Genomic DNA, 23,798 nt, shown 5'->3' on the forward strand with positions numbered 1-23,798 from the left:
ACTGCAGCCCCCAAGGCGGGCTAGGCAGGAGGTAGGGTGAATGAAGGGAAGGGCCAGGGCCGAGGCGGGTAGCCCGCAGCTGGCGGTCCTGCACCCGCTTGGGGGAGGGCAGGGGGCTGGGGCGGAGCTAGGGGGACTGGGGTGGCGCCTGCGGCGCAGAGGAAGACGCAGACTCGGCTCCCCACCACATCACCCCGAGTTGCAGGGAGCTCCGCAGGCTGGGCCCGGGACCAGCCCAGGTTGACGTGGCCTCTCCTCTGCTCGGCGCGGCTGACAGGGCGGCCTGAGGGCGGAGCCAGCTTCGGGGGCGGGGCCTCTCCCGGCTCGCGGGACGTACCGGGAGGCTCGGGGGCGGAGCCAGGCCCGGGGGCGAGGCCTCTTCCTGGCTCGGCGAGGCTGACCGGGCGGCCTGGGGGGAGGAACCAGCCCAGGGGCGGGGCCTCCGGCGGCGGGGGCGGGGCTGTAGGAGCCTGGTGCTCTGCAGGTCGTCTGCCCCCCGTTGGCGTCGGCGGCGCCGTGGCTCCTCCCCCTTCCCCCACCCCCGCCCCCGCCTCCTCTGCCCTTCTCCCTCTCTCCGTCTCTCTCGGTCTCTCTCTCTTTCTCTTTTTTTCCCCTCTCTCTCCTTCCCCCAGTCTCGTTCTATCCCCCTCCCCGGCTCATCTCCGTTTTCCTCCGGGATCGCTGAGCTCCTGGCGGTTGCCTGGTGGAGGCGGCGGCAGCGGCAGCGGCGGTGGATCAGTCAGTCAGTGCCCGGCTGCATCTCTGGCGGCGCCAAGCTTCGGGCAGTCTCGCTTTTGGCCCGAAATGACGCTCAAGTCGAGCCGGAGGGAGAGCGTGAGCAGCATGCGGACGGCCCTGTCCGACCTCTACCTGGAGCACTTGCTGCAGAACCGCACCAAGCCCGAGGTGAGCGGGCGGCTTCAGGAAGGCTGGAGCACGGGGGCTGCTGGGGACTGCGGGCCGGCGGGAGTGAGTGGCGCTCGGGGCCCGAGCCGTGCGGGGAGCCGGAGCCCTCCTGGTGTGGGCCCGCGGGGCATCGAGGGGCCGCCAGGGTGCGTGGCGGCGGCCCGGGCCTGGAGGCTCTCTGCCGGCTAGTAGGGCGGTAACGGAACGCGCTGGCAAACTCCGGGCGGGAGGGCAACGGGAGCCCCTAAGGCGCCGGATGCGAGGGCGCCCCTTGGAGAAGGGGCTGCGGGGCGCCCTGGGTGAGGGGCCTCGGAGAGCGCTGAGTCGCCTTGCACCTGAGGCGTCTGGGGGCGCCAGGGGAGGGGGGGGCGTGTTCTGTCCCTTCTTTCGTGGTGCGGCTGTTCACAGCACGCACTCCCGGGCTGCGCTCTGCAGTTGGAAGCTGGGGCGGGGGGAGGTGAAGAGGAGGAAAGGGAAGAGGAGGAGGGGAGGGGAAGAGGGGGAAGAGGAGACGGAGATTTTTCTCCCCAGCCTGACTTCCGCAGTCACGATGCCCCCCTCCCTTCCCCACCCCACTCCCCTGTTCCTCAGGGCTCAGACCTCAGACATCCTTTTTTTTTTTTTCCCTTTCGAGTTCTGGTGCCGTGTGTTGAAGTCGGGGGGCGGGGCTCCTCTTGGGCAGTGCCCTGGAGGCACTATTAGAAATAAATAGGAGAGAACCGAGAGTCCCTAGTTGAGCCTGCTATTTAGCCAGATGAAATAAGCAGGATTGAGTTTCCACAAAGTGGATCTGCTTCCCTGCCTTCGTTTGGAGAGTGGGTTACATGGCTATTTCTTAACAGCTAGTCATGAGTCTGTCCCCTCCCCACAGACAGCTAGGGCTCTGGCCAATTTGGAAATAGACTGATGTCTGCATCTGAACCTTCAAGTGTGCCCGACTTCCAGAAGGAAGGCCAACCCTGTGGCAAAAATAACAGCAGCAACTCCCCTCAAGGGATTCTATTCTGCTTCTGGGCCGCAGAGAAGTGGGAACCTCCAGGCATAGTCATTTTGCTGACTAGGATCCCACCTGTGTGGCGAGGCAAGTGGGGCAGAGGTCTTCTTATCTTCCCTCCTCCAGAATGGCAAGTTTAATAAACAGCTCGTAGTCATGGACCTCCCCAATAGAAATGCCAGTTGGGACCGAAGGTGGCCTGAGAGGACAGGGAGAGCGAGGACCAAATCATCCCCTAGACAGACATGGAGTAGCCCTCCTCAGAAGGCCAAAGGGAAGCCACTTTTAAGTCTGGGTTGGATTTTTTGTAACCGTGGAAACTACAGGATTAGGTCCATATGCTGACCAGGGTCCCAAAACATCAGAGCCTAATGAAACCCCAAAACCACTAAGCTTAACTCCTGCCCATATAGGACAGGACAAAGGAAGCCCGTTGTAATGAAGAGAACAGATCCTATACAGTGAGAGGGGCATTAGCAGTCAGCACTGGAAAAGGAGCTCAGGGGCCATCTTAGCCAACCTCCTCATTTCACTTCTGAAGAAACTGAGGCCAAGGGAGTTGAAATGACTTGCCCAAGGTCACACAGGCAGTAAAGGACGGCCAAACCACAAACTATTTCTACTACACCCAGATTTTATACACCTTAAAGGCCTCAAGATTGAGCCATAGTGACAGAACTCACCAGCTTGACCAATTTCTTCATTTGATAGAGGAGGAAATGGAGACTCAGAGTGGATATTACCCAAGGTCACAAAGGCAGAACTGGAACCCAGGACCTCCTGCAGTTTTTCTTTAGGATTTTTAAAAATTAAGTTTTAAAACAAAACAAAGATCCATCTTTTCACTTCTCTCTCCTTTCCACTGAAAAAGCAAGAAAAAGAAAATCTTCGTTACAGATATGTATAGTCAAGTAAAACAAATTCTTATATTAGACATGTGCGGAAGAAAATGAGTCAGTCTGTACTTTGAGGCCATCATCTCTCTATCAGAATTTCCTCAGTATTTTCCAGAGCCAGGCAGTTTATCCTTTTTTAGCCTCATTTCTTAGTACAAGTGTTCTTCCCATTTTATAGATGAGAGAACTGAGGCACAAAAATGAAAGTGACTTGCCCACTAAAATGTTCCCGCTTTATGTGGCACTTTACATTTGGTGTTTCTTTTTCTCTCTGTAACAAGTCCGAGAGGTGGATTGTATAAGTAGGATTAACCCTATTTTTTTTTTTTGAGTGGAGACTGATGCTCAGAGCAATTACATGACTTCCTGAAGGTCATAGAGTTGTGCTGGGTAGAGCTAAACCTTAAGCCCAGGTCTTTGAACTCTAAAGCTATTGACCCCCTAGTGGCCTCTGCTTGAGCTTCTCCAGTGATGGAAAGTTCACTACATAATTGGGCAATGCATTCCATTTTCAGACAGCTCTAACAGGAGGTTTTCTTACATATCGAGGCAAAATCTGTCTCCACATAGCTTCCAGTCACTGGTCCTGGCACTGGCCCTCAGGGCTTCTTTCCTTATGCTTGAGCAAGAGTTCTTGTCTCTCCTACACACATACTCCCTTCTAGGCTAAGCATCCTCTGTTCCTCCACAGGTTCTCAGATGGCTTTGAGTCCCCTTCCCATCCTGGTTACCCACCTCCTGGCATTCCAGGTTGTGAACTGATTCAACCATTCTGTAGAGCAATTTGGAACTATGCCCAAAGGGCTATAAAACCATGCATACCTAGCAATACCACTACTAGGTCTGTATCCCAAAAGATATAAAAAGGAAAAAGACCTATATGTACAAGAGTATCTATAGCAGCTCATTTCTGGGGCCAAAGTATTAGAAATTGAGGGGGTGCCTATCAATTGGGGAATGGCTGAACAAGTTGTGATATGTGATTAGGATGGAATACTGCTGTGTACTATAAGAAATGATGAGCGGGGGTGCTCTCAGAAAAGCCTAGAAAGACTTGCACAGGCTGATGCAAAGTGAAATGTACTGTGTACAAAGTACCAGCAACATTGTTAAGATGATCAATTGTGAATGACTTAGCTATTCTCAGCAATACAATGATCCAAGATAGCTCTGAAGGACTTATGATAAAAAATGCTATCCATCCCCAGAGAACAAACTGATGGTATCCGAATACAGATTGAAGCATACTTTTCTTTTACTTTATTTTTCTTGAGTTTTTTTGTCTATATTTTCTTTTACAACATGACTATTATGGATATGTTTTGCTTGCATGACTACACGTGTATAACCTATATTGAACTACTTGCCTTCTCAGTGGGGGGTGGGTGGGGAGGAAGGAGGGGAGAGAATTTGGAACTTAAAAGTTTTAAAAACGAATGTTGAAAATTGTTTTTACATGTAACTGGGGAAAAAGAAAAAAGAAAATATTAAAAAAAAAAAGGAAAAGAAAAAGAAAAGGTGGCATTCCAGGTGTAATGCCACAAGTAGAGATTACGGTGGGCTTGCCTCCTCCATTCCCTTGTTCTGAACTTAGGTCATTTGCTTGATGTCATGTGACTAGAACTCTTTTCCCTGAGTCCCCAGCTGTCTGTCTTTGCCCAGCTGTGCTTGGGGATTGACTGGAACATGATTATTTGCATGGCATATTGCAAACTAACTGTACAGCCATCCAGTGAGTCTCACTAAAGCTTCTTGGAGAGAGCCTTCCCAGAGTTCTTGCCAGTATCTTCTCACAGGCCAAGGAACAGGGGCCAAGGGATAAGAACCAAAAAATAGGCTGCAGTATTGCAAACTCTAGTGGTTTCATAGTTCTTTGCTTTCCTTCTGGACCTTCCTTTCAGCTGCCATGTCCCTTTGTGTCCCTCTGCCGATCTTTCCTGGCTTACCTGTCTGCCTGCTTCTCCCCTCTGCTTGTGGGGACTGCGTTTAGGTAAAGCTGTGTGGGAATGACAGTGGCAGCTAGGATCCCACAGTCAAGATGGAAAGGTCATTTGATTTAGAGGGATTTTCTTAAGGCTAGGTTAGGGAGATAACACTCAAGCTTAGATTGTGAAGTCAGTTTGGCTGATATCTGAAGTCCCTCCTACTTCTCTGATGATGCTAGTCAAGTCCTCTGGGTGCAGAGAGATGGAAGGTAAAAGCTAATGAGCTGCTTCGCTTCCCTGCTGATTCTATTTATTGCCGCCCCCTCCCCACCCCTGACTAATCCTGGGCTGAGGAAGAAATGTTTAGGTGGTAGAGGAAGGGAGAGCAAAGTAGGGGAAGGGGAGGTGGTATGGTGTTTATCTGGGAGGCAGGCGAAATGGGTTAGAGTCCTAGCCCTGCTGCCTAGCCAGGTGACCAGGTCCAAGTCACTTACCCTTACTAAGCCTTGGTTTCCTCATCTGTAAAGAGGGATGATAATACCTGCCCCCGCTTACCTCTTGAAGTTGCTGTGGGGAGAAAATGAGAGACCAGGGGAGAATGTGCTTTGCAAAATTGAGTGGGACTCCACCAATTAATGTTTATAGTATTACTAGTACCAGGGTGGGATAAAGGGGGGGATTCTTACATCTCCATCTCTCGTGGGAGGGAAAAACTGTGGACTGCTTGCCTAAAGTTGCAAAGAGTTTATAGATTTTGTTGGAAGAGCCTTAGCTTCCTCTTCAGGGTAGACCTCCAGCTGGATTTCTGCCCAATGAATCCTTCTCTTGAGGTGCCACATAGCTATGTGAAGTAGAGTGGCAAGAAGCTGAGTTTAGACTCCAGCTTGGCCACTTAATGCCTGTGTGACCTAGGCCAATCCCTCAACCTCTCTGTGCCTCAGTTTTCCTTATATATGAAATGAAGGGGTAGGACTAAAAGACATCTCGATTCTCTTCCAAGGTCTCTATGTCTTTATAGTTATTTATTTAATATTATTTGTTAGCTGTCTAGGATCTGTCTCTTTCCGAGGCCTGGCTCCCTTCCTGTGGCATCCCTAACACCAGTCTTTGAGAGACTTCATGAGAAATGGGAAGAGAAGAGCAGCTCTTTCCCAATCCCTTCTTCTATTTCTGCACAATCAGGCTGCTGGGGTGGATCTCTAGCTAAACCCTGAGCACTGAAAGGGGGTGGGGGGGAGGGGAAGGGAGAGTGTTCTAGGAGACTATTTGTAAATTGACTAGAGCTAGGAGGAACTCCAGTTGAAGGCAAAGTTCTGTCCTACAGAATTCACAGGGTGTGGGATTCCACTTCAAGCTTGGTAGATTTGCCATTTGGACTTTGACCTTTGTGATTCATTGGAATGTATAATGAAATTGATACAATTATTTGACTAAAGGCATTTTTTAAAAATGTAAGTGACAGTAGTTTGCTCTGTTGTCCAATAAAGGACCTCTAATGTCCCTTATAACCCTAGAGCTAGAAGTTTGTAATTCTCTAGATAGGGTGAACATGTGAGGAGAGTTTCCTAGGGTGGGAAAGCCTGGAACTCATCCCTCTCCCTATGTGCTTCCCCTTTACTGGAAATCAGCCATCGTGAAAGTGGCCTTACTAATAGACATCCTCAGGACGCTACCATTTTTCAACTGAGTATTTATTAAGCACCTACTACCCTACTGCATGTCTGGCATTGGGGATACCAAGGCCAAAAGGAAACAGTCCTTGCCCTCAAGGAGCTTCTATTCTGTTGGAGAGATGACATGTTTACATATATGAGTGTATGCAAATAAACACAAAGTCATTTCTGGGAGGTCCTAGCAGCAGCTGAGGGGTTGGGATGGGGGGGAATCAGGATATAGGAGACGTGAGCTTGGGTGAACAGGAAACTAGGAATTCTAAGAGGGAAAAAGAAGAAAGAGCATTTTATGAGAAAGAGCATTTTACAGACTGGGTATAGCATATGCAAATACTCAGAAATGGACAGCAGGCAGGCCAGTTTGGCTGGAGAGTCAAGTCCATGAAGGGCAATTGTTATTGTTCAGTTGTTTCAGTTGTGTCTGACTCTTTGTGACCCCATTTGGGGTTTTCTTGGCAAAGATACTGGAGTGGTTTGCTATTTTCCTCTTCCAACTCATTTTACGTATGAGGAACTGAGGCAAACAGGGTTAAGTAACTTGCCCAGGGTCACACAGTGTCTGAGGCCAAATTTGAACTCAGATCTTCCCGATTCCAGACCCACTACATCACCCAGCTGCCCCATGAAGTGTATTTAATAAATTTTTATAAAAATTATTTATTTAATAAAACTGGAAATGTGATTGTTAATAGCCGTCATTAAAGAGCTTGAGTGTACTCAGTATCAAGCTGCTGCTTGGAATCTTAGAACCTTAGAAAAATCTTTTCAATATGGAAGAAAGGAGAATTGTAAGCTTCCCAATGGCCCTGGACTGGGCAGAAGCCACCTAGAGAGGAGGGGAGTGCTGTAACTTTCTTGGTTCTCTTCCTGTATTCTCAGCCCATATCACCAGGGCCTGCCTTTCATTCTTCCCCTGGAGATACCAGGTTGTGGGTGTGCTCACCTTTGGCCAGCAAGGTAGCACAGAGATAGAGCTGACCCTTCTCCCAGAAGGAATAGGACAATGGAGGCTTCTTATCTCCAGGAAAACATCTGATTCCCGATTACCCAGTCGGAGCAAGCTCCATTTGGAATGGAAGGCACAGAAATTGCAGGCAACTGGAATTTAGGAAGTACTCTCTGCTCTTGTCTCCTTTTTATGGCCCCAGGGGCAACCCTGCCCTGCCCAGTAACTTTATGGCTTTCTTTTATTAACCTATGTGACCTCCTTGGGCTGTGTGGATCAGACTTTGCCCTAACTCCCTGGGATTACAAATCTTTATGGATAGTCAAATTAGGAGATTGAGTGTACTTGTTTTAACTTGTTTGTTTAGATCATTCCTTGTTTAGACAGTCAATAGTCAATAAATATTCATTAAATACCTACCTGGGTACTACAGGTCCAGGAACTTGAGGTTCTTGGCTACCTTGGTACACTGATCTTTTTTAAAAATTTATTTATTTGTTTTTAGTTTTCAACATTCACTTCCATAAACTTTTGAGTTTTAAATTTTCACCCCCTCCCCCTTCCCAAGATGGCGTGCAATCTGATATAGGCTCTATGTATACATTCCTATTAAACATATTTTCACATTAGTCTTGTTGTAAAGAAGAATTAGGACCAATGAGAGGAACCACGAGAAAGAATTAAAAAACAACAACAACAACAACAAGAGAGCAAATAGTATGCTTCAATCTGCATTCGATTCCATAGTTCTTTCTCTGGATGTGGATAGCAGTTCCCCTCAGGAGTCTTTTGGAGTTGTCTTAGATCCTTGAATTGCTGAGAAGAGCCAAGTTAGTCATCGTGCAATGTGGCTGTTACTGTGTACAATGTTCTCCTGGTTCTTCACTTCACTCAGCATCAGTTCATATAAATCTTTCCAGGTTTTCCTGCCTGTTCATATCCTTTGACCATATATCAGTTGGGGAATGACTTGTATTCTTATAAATTTGATCAGTTCTCCATATAGTTTAGAAATGAGGCCTTTATCAGAGACACTGGCTGTAAAAATTGTTTCCCAGCTTTTTGCTTCCCTTCTAATCTTGGTTGCATTGGCTTTGTTTGTGTAGAAACTTTTCAGTTTGATGTAATCAAAATTATCCATTTTATATTTTATAATGTTCTCTATCTCTTGTTTGGTCTTAAATTCTTCCCTTCTCCATAGATCTGACAGATAAACTATTCATTGCTCTTCTAATTTGCTTATGGTATCAGCCTTTATATCTAAATCATGGGTGGTACACTTATCTTAGAGTCCTCAAGGCCTGTGGCAAATCTGTGACCTTGGGCTAGTCAGTTCACATTTCTCTTTCTTTTTCTTTTAGGCAGTTGGGGTTGTTAAGTGACTTGCCCAGGGTCACACAGCTAGTAAGTGTCAAGTGTTTGGTCAGAGGTTGGATTTGAACTCAGGTCCTCCTGACTTCAGGGTCGGTGCTCTATCCACTGCGCCACCTAGCTGCCCCTCAGTTCACATTTCTGATCTCCTTTTTTTCATCTGTAAAATGAAACTGGTGAGATAGATGACCTTTGGTTATCTCTTCCAGCTCTGAAATTATTCAAAGACTACTTGGAAAATTATGATTGTTTCTTCTTTCCCTCCCCACCTCAAATTGCTTTATATTGCCTTAATTGACAAGTCCTCTCTGCCTAGTAAAATGTGAGCTTCCTGAGGGTAAAGTTCATTTAGTTTTTGTCTTTAGCTCTAGTGCCCTGAGAGGGTCTGGGACTTACCTGGCCAGGGTCACCTGGCCTAAGTGAGACTTGAACCTAGGATTTCCAAACTCTGAGGCCAGCTATCCGGGTGTTTGCTTGCCCCTCTCCTAGTAGACCTTAGATAACTGCTTGATGAATTTCCTTTTAGGGATGGTGCTGAAGAGAAGGCAGCAGCGATGGGGAGAAGGGGAATTATGCCTGGCTTTCTAGAATGGAGGAGGGGTGGAGAATGGGAACCAACCAGTGAGCATGTATCATGGTCTCTTATTCGGAGAGGGGTAAATTTCTTTGAGAATCGAGCCAGAAACCTGGCCCTAACTCTGTGGGAAAAGGGCAGAGGGGGAAAAGCCAGCCCTGCCACCAATCAGAACTTTTAGTGGAGGCAGCAGTAAGCTGGCTGAGGTCTTGCTGGCTGTTCTTTGTACCCAGGTAGATACCTTGGGAGACTGACCCAAACATAGATGGATTTAATCCAGCACTTCAGGTGACCACCCCAGCTATTGGAAACTATCAAAAGCCAGCCAGTAGGAGAGCAACTTCTCAGGCATTTGCTCTGAGTCATGTGGAGTCGGGGTTCTTCAAGCAGCCTCTGTCCCAGTTTGCCATGTGTTCTGAGCCATCGGGAAGCATCTGCTGGATTCTGGTTGTCTGGGCAAGGAGACGTGAGAGACACAAATCCTCACTCAAGCTCAGTAGACCTCTGCTTTCACTTCCTTTTTCCTAATCTTTTGTACCACTCCTTGCCCACAGCTAGGGGCCTCTCTTCTCCTGCCTTTGTGCCTTATTGAAGTAAGTTGGAGCTGTGCCTGCTGGGGAGTTGTGGTTCTTTGCTTTTGGAGGTCAGGCTTCTCTGAGACTCTGAGACTCAGTTTACTTGCCTCTAAAATGGGGATAATAATGCTTCTGTTGAGGTTTAGGGGTACTGGATCCCCAAAATACTGAGAGCAAGAGATGTGGGTCATGCCTGAAAGAATTCGACCCAAGCCTTCTTTCAGCCAAAGACAAGGTTTATTACAACATCCCTCATACTGGGCAGACAAGGAATCTGAGCAGTGGCTAAATTATAAGAATCTGAGCACCTTAATGGAGACAAGATGGACCTTATATACAGAAAGACTGTGGGAGGGATCTGGGAGTGGCCAAGTAGTTTGGGGTAACTGGAGGAGGGGTCTAAGGAAGATCTCAATGGGAGTGGCCAGTAAGCTGGGGTGAACTGAATGTCTGGGACCTGGACCTGGCCAAGGGAGAATGGAATCTAGGTAGGGTCAAGAGTGGGAAGTAGCCAGGGGCCATAGGGAGGTAGATTGGGGGTCAGAGATAAAGAAAGGTCAGTTGATAGCATTATAGCCTCAGGCAAATGCCAGAGATTTGGCCATGTGGGAAAGTACAGAGTTTTTCCTTTCTGGGGTCCAGATCCCAACCCCATCACTTCCACTGCCTCCCTCAGAGGATTGTTTCAAAGAAAGTATTTTGTAAACCCTTAAGCAGATAGAAATTTGTCGTCAACTCCAATCTAAGAATTGGTTGAAGGAACTTGGTGTGGTACAGTAAAGGGAAGGAGAGCCATCTCTACTGCTTATTGCCCATGTGACCTTGGTGAAATCATTCCATTGGGTCTCAATATCAACATCTGTAAAATGAGGGTTTTGATTAGATGTTTTCCAAGCTTCCTTTCAGCTCTAAATTTGTGATCCTAAGAACAGATGTTTCCCATAGTGAATGGTAATGATGAGGATGGAATCTAGACCCCAAAAAGGAAAAACCCTGGACTTTCCCACATGGCCAAATCTCTGGTGTTCTCCTGAGGGTATAATTCCATACCTCCCTAATGGCCCCAGGTCACTTCCCACCCTTCATCCTATCTAGGTTCCATTCTCCCTTGGCCACCCCTGGAGTTCTATTACCTCATAGACTGCTTGGCCACTCCTAGATCCCTCCCATAGTCTTTCTGTATATAAGGTTCATCTTGTCTCCCTTAAGATGCTTAGATTCTTATAATCTAGCCACTGCTCAGATTCCTAAAATCTAGCCAATTTTTACACAGACTCTCAGATTCCTTAAGAGTCTGGCTAATATGGCAGATCTTTAATAAACCTCGTCTTTGGCTGAAACAAGGTCGAATTCTTTTCGACAGGACCCGCGTGCCGTGATCTCAGGGTCCCAGCACCCCTAACCCCCTAGGGTTGACCTTAACTAACACTTTTCTTTTTCTCATCAGTGGGGAACACAATAGTTATAGATCTGTTAGTGTGAATGAGAAATGGCAGCTCTCCTTGGTCCTAGAGGGCAGAACTCTTGTATGTGACTGGCTGATGAAGGTGAGAGCTACCTACAGGCTTGGAATGCTTCAGGTGGTTGAGACTAGCTAAGAAGGAGCTAAGTGGGGCAGTTGATGGATGAAGACCCATAGGCTCCCCCCAGGCAGGAAGTGAGCTCCCTTTCTCAGAGCCCAGGGCTATGGCCTCCCTGCCCCCATTCTCTCTGGACCCCACCCTAGAATTCCTGTTTCCTCCTAGTTGTGGTTGCTTCATTTTCCTGAGTTTTCCTTAGAATCCTAGGTCTAGAACTGGAAAGGGCTTCTGAGGCCATCAAGTCCAGCCCCCTTGTTTGATTGGCTAGCAAGATTGGCTAACTTCAATTCAACAAGCATTTTGAAAAAAAAAATTGTTTTTATTTTGAACTTCAACACCCAGAAGGAGCATTTCCATATACATAGCAGTGCAGGGGAGGATTATATATGAAACTGTATATTAAAGTGTAAGAGCATTTCTACATGTAACTTTTGAAACTGTCCTGCTTGTCTGCTCCCTTCTCAAATTCCTTCTATTTTCTTCTGTGCATTTTATTTTGTTTTATTTTATTTTTTTGGCTAGGCAATGGGGTTATGTGACTTGCCCAGGGTCATACAGCTAGTGTTGTGTGTCTGAGGCCGGATTTGAACTCAGGTCCTCCTGAATCCAGGGCCGGTGCTCTGTCCACTGTGCCACCTAGCTGTTCCTCTTCTGTGCGTTTTAAAAAAAAGCTTCCATGACTCTCTTTTATCTGCATCTCTACCTCCCTCCTTCCTCCCTCTCAATTAAAGAATGTAAGCACAGTCAAAGAAAACAAACACACCCAGTGAAAGTCCAAAAAGGTCTCTTTCTGCACCTTGTGTTCATCCTCTCTGTCAGGAGCTGGAGCCCTGTGTGGGCTACCATTGGTTAGAGTTCATTCATTAGTTTGTCTCCCCTGATTCTGCTCCATTTACTTTGCATCAGTTAGTGTCTCACTTCTTTCAGGTGATAATCCACCCTTCCATTTGGCTCAGCCCTTCCCCCATTGACCTTAGCTAACACTTTTCTTTTTTTCTTTTAAAGATCAGATTGAAAGATTTAAAGATCCAGATCAGCAAATTTGTTTTGCTTTGAGCTATTCCCTCCTTTCACCCCATCCCTGAGGGTTTCGAGGATGAATTTGATATATGGGTTTGATTTGTCTATGATGCCTGCCTCCCACCCCATCTATGTGTATAAAAAGGGGAGTTGTGGGCCTTACATGTGTAGTGAGACTCTAGGTTTGTAGAGAGGATGCTGTTTTTGAGTGGCTCAACAGGAGGCAGAAGAAGCATCTCCTACCTCTTTTCCCTCCACCCTTCTCCAAGGGAGACTTTTATTCCTGCCAGGAGGGGAAGCAGGAGGTTGGGGCTGGAGGACTCTCAGAGAGAGGGGGTACCAGGCTAGAAACATATCTATCTGCTCCCTTAAATATTGTTCATCTAGGGGATATGATTGGGTTCTGTCTAACTTCTGATCTCTTTTCATTGGACCGACTCCTTCCCTACCTAATGCCAGTTCCACAATGAACACACAGGGAGAATAGCAAAGAAAAGTCATTTATCCAAATCATAGCAAAACAGAAATCAGAGAAGGTATACTGTGCATAGGAAGCTATATAATGGACAATACAGAGTGAAGGAGCTCTCCTACTGGGGGCAAGATAACTCAGCCCAACCAAGAGAGAAGGTCCTGGATTTCAGCCAAGGAGAAACTCCCTACAGTCTCTAGTGTAGCAAGCTGGGAATAGGGACATGATGGCCTGCCAGGTTTTCTCAGAGTCTTATTCTCCCTTCAACAACCTGAAGGGAGGTTGGCCTCGTTCATCTTCTCTCTCCAAGCTGGAAATCAACTGGACACCCTAGTGTCTAAAGAAGTCTAAAGAAGACTCTCAGAACGTCCCAAAGAGGGACTGGCCAAAGCTCTCTTCACTCTCAACGACTCTGCTCACTCCTCTTGCAGGGCAGGGCCTGCATCTCTGCTTATAAGGAGAGATTCCCACACCAGTGGGCTTGGGACAGGGGTTACACAGGTTTGGATACTTTTCTTCTCATGCATCCCAATTAGTGGAAATCATTCCACTTCCCCTCCTTTCTACTCTATTCATCCTATTATCCATCCTCTTTTTCCTTTTCAAGTCCTCAAAACAGAACCACAAAAGCAAAAATAGGCTTAATTAAATGAAATAATCAGGGAAGCTACATTTTACTCAAAGGTACCATAGACAATGAAGTAACATCAAACATTTTTACAACAAATTTATTTCTCAAATATATACTGAGTATAGAACTAAGTCAAATTTATTTAAAAAAGAGTCATTCCCGAATTGATAAATAGTCAAGAGATATAAACAGGCAGTTTTCAGAAGAAGAAATCAAAGCTATCTAATTTGTTGTTTGGTTGTTATGTCGTGTCTGACTCTTCATGACTCCATGGACCATAGCATGCCAGGCGCTTCTATCCTCCACTGTCTCTCAAAGTCTGTCCAAATTCACGTTTGTTGTTTCCATGACATTATCCATCTCATCCTCTGCCATCCCCTTTTCCTTTTACCTTCAATCTTTCCCAACATCAGAGTCTTTTCCAATGACTCCCATCTTCTCATTATGTGGCCAAAGTATTTAAACTTCAGCTTCAGTATTTGGCCTTCCAGTGAATAGCTTGAATTAATTATATGAGTTTTGACTGCTAGGATCTCCTTGCTATCCAAGGGACTCTTAAAAGTTTTCTCCAGCATCACAATTCTAAAGCATCAGTTATGTGGTGCTCCTGGTCCGACTCTCACAGCCATACATTGCTACTGGAAAAACCATAGCTTTGACTATAAGGACCTTTGTTGGCAAGGTGACATCTCTGCTTTTTAGTATACTGTCCAGATTTGCCATAGCTTTCCTTCCAAGGAGCAAGCATCTTTTAATTTCATGGCTGCAGTCACTGTCTGCAGTATTTGCCAGGAAAGATGGGACCAGTTGCCAGGATCTTCAATTTTTTTGATGTTAAGTTTCAAGCCAGCTTTTACACTCTCCTCTTTCACCCTCCTCAAGAAGCTTCTTAATTCCTCCTCACTTTGTGCCATTAGAGTGATATCTGTCTATTTGAGATTGTTGATATTTCTCCTGGCAACCTTAATTCCAGCTTTTGATTCATCTGGCCTGGCAATCTTAAACCAATCACTTAGTTGTTCCATGTTCGGTTCTAACTGTTGCTCCTTGGCCCACATACAAGTTCCTCAGGAGACAAGTAAGGCAATCTGGTACCCCCATCTCTTTGAGGACTTGCCACATTTTGCTGTGATCCACACAGTCAAAGGCTTTAGTGTAGTCAATGAAGCAGAAGTAGATATTTTTCTGGAACTCTCTTGCTTTCTCCATAATCCAGCAAATGTTGGCAATTTGGTCTCTAGTTCCTCTGCCTCTTTGAAAACCAGCCTGCTCTTCTGGTAATTCTCGGTTCACACATTGCTGAAGCCTAGTTTGCAGAATCTTAAGCATAACTTTGCTGCCATGTGAAATGAGCACAGTTGTTTGGTAATTTGAACATTGCTTGGCATTGTCCTTCTTTAGGATTGGGACATAAACTGATCATTTCCAATCCAGTGGCCACTGTTGTGTTTTCCAAATTTTCTGGCTTCTTGAGTGCAGCACTTTAACAGCATCATCTTTTAGGGTTTTAAATAGCTCAGCTGGAATTCCATCACCTCCACTAGTCTTATGCTTCTTAAGGCCTACTTGACTTCATTCTCCAGGCTATCTGGCTTTAGATCAGTAACCACATCATCATGGTTATTGGTGATGTTAAGATCTTTCTTGTATAGTTCTTTTGTGTATTTTTGACACCCCTCTTTTTTTTTATTGCTTTTTGGTAAGGCAATCCAGGTTAAGTCACTTGTCCAAGGTCACACATCTAGTTAAGTGTCAAGTGCCTGAGGCCAGATTTGAACTCAGGTCCTCCTGATTCCAAGGCTGGAGCTGTATCTACGCACCACCTACCTGTCCCTTTGACACCTCTTCTTAATCTCTTCTGCTTCTATCTCAAGTCTTTTCCATTCTATTGTTTCCTTCTATTCCTTTGCATTGCTCATTTAAGAACTTTCTTATCTCTCCTTGCTATTCTCTGGAATTTTGCATTCAGTTGGGTATATCTTTCCCTTTTTCCTTGACATTTTGCTTTCCTTCTTTCTTCAGCTATTTGTAAAGCCTCATCAGACAGCCATTTTGCTTTCTTGCTCTTTTTTGTTCTTTGAAATATTTTTTATTGCTTCCATATGTAAGATATTGCTAGCCTCTGTCTACAGTTCTTCAGGCATTCTATCTACCAGATCTAATCCCTTAAATCTATTCATTACTTCTACTTCATATTCATAAGGGATATTATTTAGGTCATGCCTATATAGTGTGATGGTTTTCCCTACTTCAATTTAAGTCTGAATTTTGCTTGCCTATTCATTCATTCATTCATTCATTCATTTATTTTTTCAGTGAGGCAATTGGGGTTAAGTGACTTGCCCAGAGTTATATAGCTAGGAAATATTATATGTCTGAGGCCAGATTTGAACTGAGGTCCTCCTGGCTCCAGGGCAGGTGCTCTATCTAGCACCACTTAGCTGGCCCCCCCTTTTTTTTTTTTGAATTTTACAATAAGAAACTCATGATCTGAGCCATAGTCAGCTCCAGGTGTTATAAGAATGATAAGGGGAGTGGCTTCAGAAAAACATGATAAGACCTATATGTGCTAACGCAAAGAGAAGTGAGAACTGAGGGATAATGATTGGTTGTTCATTAACCAGTGGAGAGATTATATGTAAATTTGGAGAGGAAATTTCAGTTGGATGATGAAGTAGGAGGCCAGACTACAGAGTTAAGAGACTAAAAGGAACAGAAGTGTAGGTACCTATGGTAGACTGCCTTCTCAAGGAAAACTCCACCGAGGGCAGAAGAGATAGAGGATGCTATCTGTTGGGGATGGATGGATGGATGATTAGGCCATTGGAGAGCAGTCAGTAGATAGGCCCTTCTCAGAGACATTCATTTCATAGATGGCTTTTCCTAGGGGTTTGTTTTTGCCGTGGCTGAGAGATAGAGGATGGTAGTTTGCAAGTGCTAATAGGGTCCCCTGACAGTTTGGCACTGAGTCTTACTGCTGTTTGATGTTGAGGTCAGTGTGTCTATTGTTTGGTTTACTCTTTTCACTTGCCATCATTTCAGATAAGCCTTCCCATCTTTCTTTGTGCCCTTCACAGTCATTGTTCCTTATGGCACAATACAATTCCATTTCATTCACATACCACAAGCCATTCCCATAATTTGTTTTCAGTATTTTTGCTCTTCCAAATAGTGTTGCTTTGAATACTTTCATACAGATGAGTTCTTTCTTCCTGATCTTAACTTTGTTAGGGTATAAATTATACTTCAAGTAGCATCACCAGATCAACTAATATGAGTAGTTAGTTTAGTGAACTTTCCCTCATAACTATTCCATATTAAAGCAGTGCAGTGACACTGGCATTGATTTGGCATGCCTGTGATCCCACGTCCCTGACAACCCTGAAGTTTTACATCTTTGTCATTTGTCAATTAAAATAAACAAGAATTATTTTAATTGGCATTTTACTGATTATTGATGATTTTAAGCACTTAAAAATGTTAGTTGTAGGAGGCAGCTAGGTGGCACAGTGAATTGGCCTTGGAGTCAGGAGGACCTGAGTTCAAATCCAGCCTCAGACACTTAACACTTACTAGCTGTGTGATCTGGGCAAGTCACCGATTGCCTCACCAAAAAAAAAAAAAAAAGCAAAAAAAAAAGTTAGTTGTTTGTGTAAGAACTGTATGTTCCTATCTTTGGACCACTTAGTAGACCATTGTTAAATGCCTTTTATTCTTATGATATATCATAATGTTTATTTAGTTATTCATTGGTTCAGTCGTGTCATGTCCAACTCTTCTGTACCCCATGGATCATAGCATGCCAGGCCCTTCTGTCCTCCACTATCTCCCAAAGTCTATCCAAGCTCATATATTCATTGCTTCCGTGACTTTATCCATCTCATCATCTGCCATCCTCTTTTCCTTTTGCCTTCAATCTTTCCCAACATCAGAGTCTTTTCCAATGAGTCCCATCTTCTTATTATGTGGTCAAAGTATTTAAGCTTCAGTATTTGACCTTCCAGTGAATAGCCTGAATTAATTTCTTCTAAGTATTGACTGATTTTACTTCCTTCCTGTCCAAGGGACTCTCAAAAGTCTTCTCCAGCACCACAGTTTGAAAGGGTTGATTCTGTGGTGCTCAACTTTCCTATCTCACAACCATACATTGCTACTGGAAAAATAATAACTGTAATGTTTATAGCTAGGTCCTGATTACTGCTAAAAGTGAATCCTCTGAAGTAATTGAAGTTTGCACTGTTTGGAGTTATAATTAATGTAAAATGTGGTAATTGGTTTCATCTCTAGAAATATGCAATGAGAATTCTCATTTAAGGGGATTCATTATTTACACTAGTCCAAACTTAGCTGAGTTGTAAAGGTTTTCCCCCAGTTTGTGGTGCTGTGGATAGAGTGCTGCACATGGACTTAGGAAAACCTGAGTTCAAATCCAACCTCAGACACTTAACTAGTTGTGTGACTGTGGGAAGGTCACTTAACCTCAGACAAATGCTGGCTATGTGACCTTGGGCAAGTCATTTCACCTCAGGGCGTAAAAGGTATAGACATGCATTGGAGGGAATTTTCCCAATGAAATTACAGGTCTAACCCCTGTCTTACTTTTGTTATGGGAGAAATATCTCCTCTTTGAGTTCAGGTTACTGCTGCTGAAATAAATCTACCACAACACAGAAATTATAGGGGTAAGAAAAATCTAGGTTTTATTATGCTTAAACACAGATTCAACTTCAGGGAGGAAAACAACCCTTAACTAAGATTAGAATTTTCTGACAAGCTTTTATAGAGAAAATTACATCAGAGAGGCAGAACTAATTATTTTATATATTGCAATTTGTACATCCTCTTAGGCGATAAAAGTTCAAAAAAACAAGATTCATAATCTCATACTTTCTTCAATGTCATAAAAGTTGAACAAACTTAATTAAGCAGAATCATAATCTCAAGTATCCCCTAAGGAAATAAACCTAATTAAACAGACTCTATAGGTAAGCTAAAGTCAGGTTACAGATTAAACTGCATTTAGAGGGTTCATAATATCCTAAAGGGATTTACTTCTTGGTTATCTTGTCCCCACGATAATTAAGGAATTGAGGACAATTGGGATTCTTCTTCTTGGGAAGATCAAATTACCCTTTGGCATCTATCTGAGAAATGTCAAACAGCCTTCTCTTTATACTATTATTCCATGAGTCAGGTTTTGGTCAGGTGAGGTTAATATTAACAGAAGATGGGCTTTCAGTTAACCAAAAGTTGCAGGAAGAATGGCTCTGAGCCTCACATAATAAAAATTAATGAAAAGAAATAAAAAATTCCCACCATAGTTTTCCCTATTTTGATCATAGAGAAGTCTGCAATATCTTTCTTTCGTTACACACATTATAAATTTGTGTATTCACATTAGAATTTGGGCATAAACCACTGCAGGTAAACATAAGCATCAGAAAACATTAAAGCAGGAGTAATACAATAGCGGTCATCAATATTAAATAACATGAGGTCTCCATGATCTGGCTTGTTCCTGGTAACCCACTCCAAATGTCCATTTAATCAGCTTATTTCGTCTTGCATCTTAGCTGTCCCATGTAGCTATCTGATCCTAGGAAACATTTTCTCTTGGAAATTCTGGAATAGACTTCATTTCCAGGGAAGTTCTGGGGAGGAGTTCCTCCCAGCAGATACATTTCTCTAGTTCCAAATGACTTGTAGAGGTTCCCTAGGTAATACTACTAAAACCTGCTAGTAATAAGACTTTATACAATTCAGTAAGACTTAATACAACTTCTTAAATTTGGCCTTCCAGTAATTAGTTCATATGGTGAAAACCAGTTCAAATCTTATGGAGCTTACTTTATTTACAACAGAGCTATAAGAAGAGCATCAAATTAGGAACCCATAATTCCCCCCAAAAGTTCAGAGAACTTCAGTCTTCATATACCACTTGCCCTTTCTACCGGAATTGTGTACCTTATGTGAATAATGCTATTTACAGACTAAAGGAAGAATCTTAAAAAGAGTCCATGAGGGCCTGACTTGGAAAATGAGCGCTTTTGTCTCTTAATGATTATCAGATAGAGACTTCAAAAGAGGAAAAAAGATTTAAAATTTTCTTTTCAATTATCAATGCAATTTTATGTAAAATCCTTAATCCAATTTTGAGAACTTATTATTAAAACATGACCAAAACCTGTATATCTGGTGGGTGGGGAGGGGGGGGAGCGGTATTACTTTGTTTACTTTTTCATTCTTTTTCTTAATACCTTCAGGATTAATCAAAAAATTAAAAAAAAATATGATCCAGGAACATCATGTATACTTGTCCTTTTGTCATTGTTCTTAATAGAAGCATTTGGAATATATATCCTAGTTATTAGAGAAAACAATCTAATCTTGTTGCTTTTCTCAAAGTGAACTATACTACTCCATTAAAATGGAAAACTTTTACATAAAATTTGAAACTTTAAACTTTTACGTCTTTATCATATCACATTTGTCTTATCCCTTCCTTGAAAAAAGTGTGTGTGTGTGTGTGTGTGTGTGTGTGTGTGTGTGTGTGTGTATGTGTGTGTGTGTGTGTGTGTGGCAAGCCTGGGAAGTTGAGACAAATACCAACCACAAATTCAGAATACAAACATTAAGAAAAAAAACCCAGAAAAACAGAAAAAACATTAAGGTTTTTAATATTTGCATCCTATTGTAATAGCTCAGAGATGTTTGAGTATTGCAACAAAATTCATCGAAAAAAACCTCCAAAACTGCTACAATTCACTTGTCCTGGTTATAGAAATTAATTATGAAAGGAAGGAGAGACATGGTTGTAGCAATATCAAGACTGTCCCTTCAAGGGCACAGAGCAACCTGACATAAGCATAACAGGATGAACCTTCCTTACCTCTATTTGATTCTAGGTAAGAGTCATAGTTAACCTTTATTTTGGCACAACCAGTCATGCAGCAAAAAAATCCACATTATTCACAGCCAGGCTCAGGATTAACCAGGTAGGACATTTTTCTGTTTAGAAAAGAAATAGCACAATGAGGAAACTGAGTTAGGAGGCTCTTGCTATTACCTTTGTAAGGCTGTCCTCTCAACCTTCCCAGGCACAGACATTCACTGATAGCAGTTCTCAGATTGCACTCCCTTTGAGCAGCTCATGGCATGTCCCTTGAATGGCAGATTACTGAATTAAGGATAATTTAGACAGTTATACCTGAAGTCAAAACTCAACAATATCATAATATAGTCCCAAGAAATTTTATGACAAGTTTCACTAATTACAGTTCAGGACTATGTACAATTATTATTCTTTTTCATGGTATTGCAATAACAGATAACAATAAACATATATAAGGCCTTATCTTACTCTGTTTTTCTAGTTTAAATCCGTCCTGAAGCAGAAATGAGTCATTAGAAATCAAGAGAATAATCACATTCTGTAATCACACACATAACAGCGAATATATAATTCACTCAAAACACAGAAAGATACTGGTCACTCCAAGCTTCCATGGTGAAAGATATCCATATCTTAAGGTATTGCATAGTAACCCCTAAGGCAAAAATAATCTTGAAATAGGGGGTCTCTTGAGACTAAGTTGTCTTAAAGGTATAACTTCAACACATACTATTCCAGGTGCAATTTCATAATTTTCATAGCAATGGCCAAACAATCTATCAGATAAAAATCACTATAAAACAAACTCATAAATCCTGTCACATCAGCTGTGAGAGGTACTGTGGAGGTTTCTCATTAAACCATTTCATTACTTTAGAATTTCATAACATGCTGTCAGCAAGGCTGATAAGATTTTATGACCTTGCCCAAATAAAAGGTTCTAAGGAACCTAGTAAGTCCTCAAAGAACTTTGCAGATAAGGAAAATTTATAAGATCTATTGTATTTTTCCCAAATAGTAAGTTATTATCAGTATTATTATTAATCATTTTAAAGAAAAATATACTCACTTAAATACTTAACAGTTTTTAAACGTAACCACATTCTCTAACAGCTGAATTCATAATCTAACAGCAACCAGTTTAAAAGAGAAGTGAATTTCCTAAGGATACAACTACATCACTCTCTAAGTATCATTTTTCAAATTCACAGCATTTTGTATACAATGATTTCACCAAATAGCAGTACAAGAAAAAATTAGAAGCCTAACGATAACATAAACAATATTATGGATTTTAAAAATGCAACACAAAACTTACTGTCAGTCGAGTAACATCAATTAATTTGAATGCAGTTCTGAATCATCTTATATAGAAAATCACTTCATCCATCTATCAATTTGTCATTCTATACTCATTGCAGTAAAAAAAACAGTGTAGAGGGGCAGCTAGGTGGCACAGTGGATAGAGCACTGGCCCTGAAGTCAGGAGGACCTGAGTTCAAATCTGGCCTCAGACCAAACACTTGATATTTACTAGCTGTGTGACCCTGGGCAAGTCACTTAACCCCAATTGCCTAAAAACAAACAAACAAAACCCAGTATAGAGTAACTCTTTTAGTTCTTTTTCATTTCTTATAATAACTTCATTTTAAATTCTTTTAAAATTCACATTTCACTTTTAATTTTTATTCATGAAGTTTCTTTTTTTTTTTTTTGGTGAGGTAATTGGGGTAAGTGACTTGCCCAAGGTCACATAGCTAGTAAGTGTATTCATGAAGTTTCCAAAGCATATTCCCTTAATGCCAAATATCAAGTATATTTTGCATTTAAGTGTGATCTACCTATAGGGGATCAGACATCACAGTTATCCAAATAGAAGAATACATTTCACTTTAAATGAGACCCCACTGTAATTTACTTTTGGGACAAACTCAATGAAATCAAATTTGGATTTACAATCACAAGTGGTATCATTCAAATTTCAATTTTTCTAGGGACCATCAGCTATTAACATCCCAAATGATAAAACCTGCTTTGAGTTAGCTCAATTCCAAAGATTTATGGTGGCAGTTTCACATTCTCATCCCCTTCTTTTGGGGCCATGAAGGTCTTCTAAAATATGGAAATTGTAAACATAATATTATGACTGTATATCTTCCACATAAAGACTGGCACACACCACTCTAATGGTACTCCAAGGACAGCATTTTAGTATGCCAAATAATTCCATGCTACAAGTTTATTACTATAATTTCCATTTGGTAAATGTAACTTGATAGAATATTTGTCAAGACAGGCATTTCTGCAAATGGTGTCCACAAATTTATAGGCATAGAAAGTTTCTCATTCTTCTTATCTCGATGATATAAAAAACCTCATCAAACCTGTTTCCCAAACTCCAAACCCTTAACTTTCAAACCTTCCATTGACAATTTTAGCGCAGACTCCAACTTTTCTTAACTTTCTACCCAGTTTCCTCTCAACTTGCTTAAACCTTCTCTCTTTTCTTCCAGTAGACTTTGAATATCAAAGAGTTACAAATTTTTTACCCTCTGATTTGGCCTTTCACTTACCCTCACTGCCTTTCTTAGTCTATCTCATCTTTATTTCCCACTCATATCCCAGGCTGACACTCCCCTGAATCTCTCCTGTACAGATTTTCTCATACTACACTAATTATTTGCAAAACTTTTATATTTTGAGTTACATAGCCTATTTCAATTTCTTTAAGGTGACTTTCCTTCCTAAGCAATTAAATTCTGTTAAATCATTCACAGAAGAAAATACAGTGGTAAGGTAAAACATCCCTCCAAGATTAATTTTTCACCTGGTGAGGCCTAAAGACTGCAGACTGCAAGCCATTTTTTTCCTTTGCTTTAAGGCTTTCTTAGCATTCTCTAGGTGGTAAAATTGCCTTCTACTAAAACAATGATTCTATCTCCCTCCAAGAGAACATGACAAAAAAGAAGTCTTAAGTGCTCTTTTCCCATAACCTTAGTCTTAGGGAGCTGCACCCTCTTTCCCCAATCCACAAAAATATTTCAGAATTTACAAAAACATTCGAATCATAATTTGGAAATTTACAGCAAATATCCAGTAAATATTAAAAAAAAAATTGGGGCAGCTAGGTGGTACAGTGAATAGAATGCCAATCCTGGAGTCAGGAGAGTCTGAGTTCAAATTCAGTCTCAGACACTTAGAAGCTGTGTGACCCTGGGCAAGTCACTTAACCCTGTTTGCTTTGGTTCTTCATCTGTAAAATGAGCTGGAGAAGGAAATGGAAAACTATTCTAGTGTCTTTGCCAAGGAAAATCCCAAGTAGGGTCATGAAGAGTCAGTCACA

General features: G+C 42.7%; 1 protein-coding gene across 1 annotated transcript in view; it reads left to right on the plus strand.

Annotated features, from left to right (window-relative positions):
• Positions 1 to 529: 529 nt before the first annotated feature.
• The window catches only part of MPP1 (MAGUK p55 scaffold protein 1), a 71,758-nt gene continuing 48,489 nt past the window's right edge, over positions 530 to 23,798 (plus strand). The window contains exon 1 of the mRNA XM_020975590.2: positions 530 to 906. Coding sequence (XP_020831249.1) covers positions 805 to 906 — 102 coding nt within the window. The 5' untranslated portion in view covers positions 530 to 804. The remainder of the gene's footprint in view (positions 907 to 23,798) is intronic.

Source organism: Phascolarctos cinereus, unplaced genomic scaffold (genome assembly GCF_003287225.1).
Source record: "Phascolarctos cinereus isolate Bilbo 61053 unplaced genomic scaffold, phaCin_HiC Scaffold_8;HRSCAF=390, whole genome shotgun sequence".
NCBI lineage: Eukaryota > Metazoa > Chordata > Mammalia > Diprotodontia > Phascolarctidae > Phascolarctos > Phascolarctos cinereus.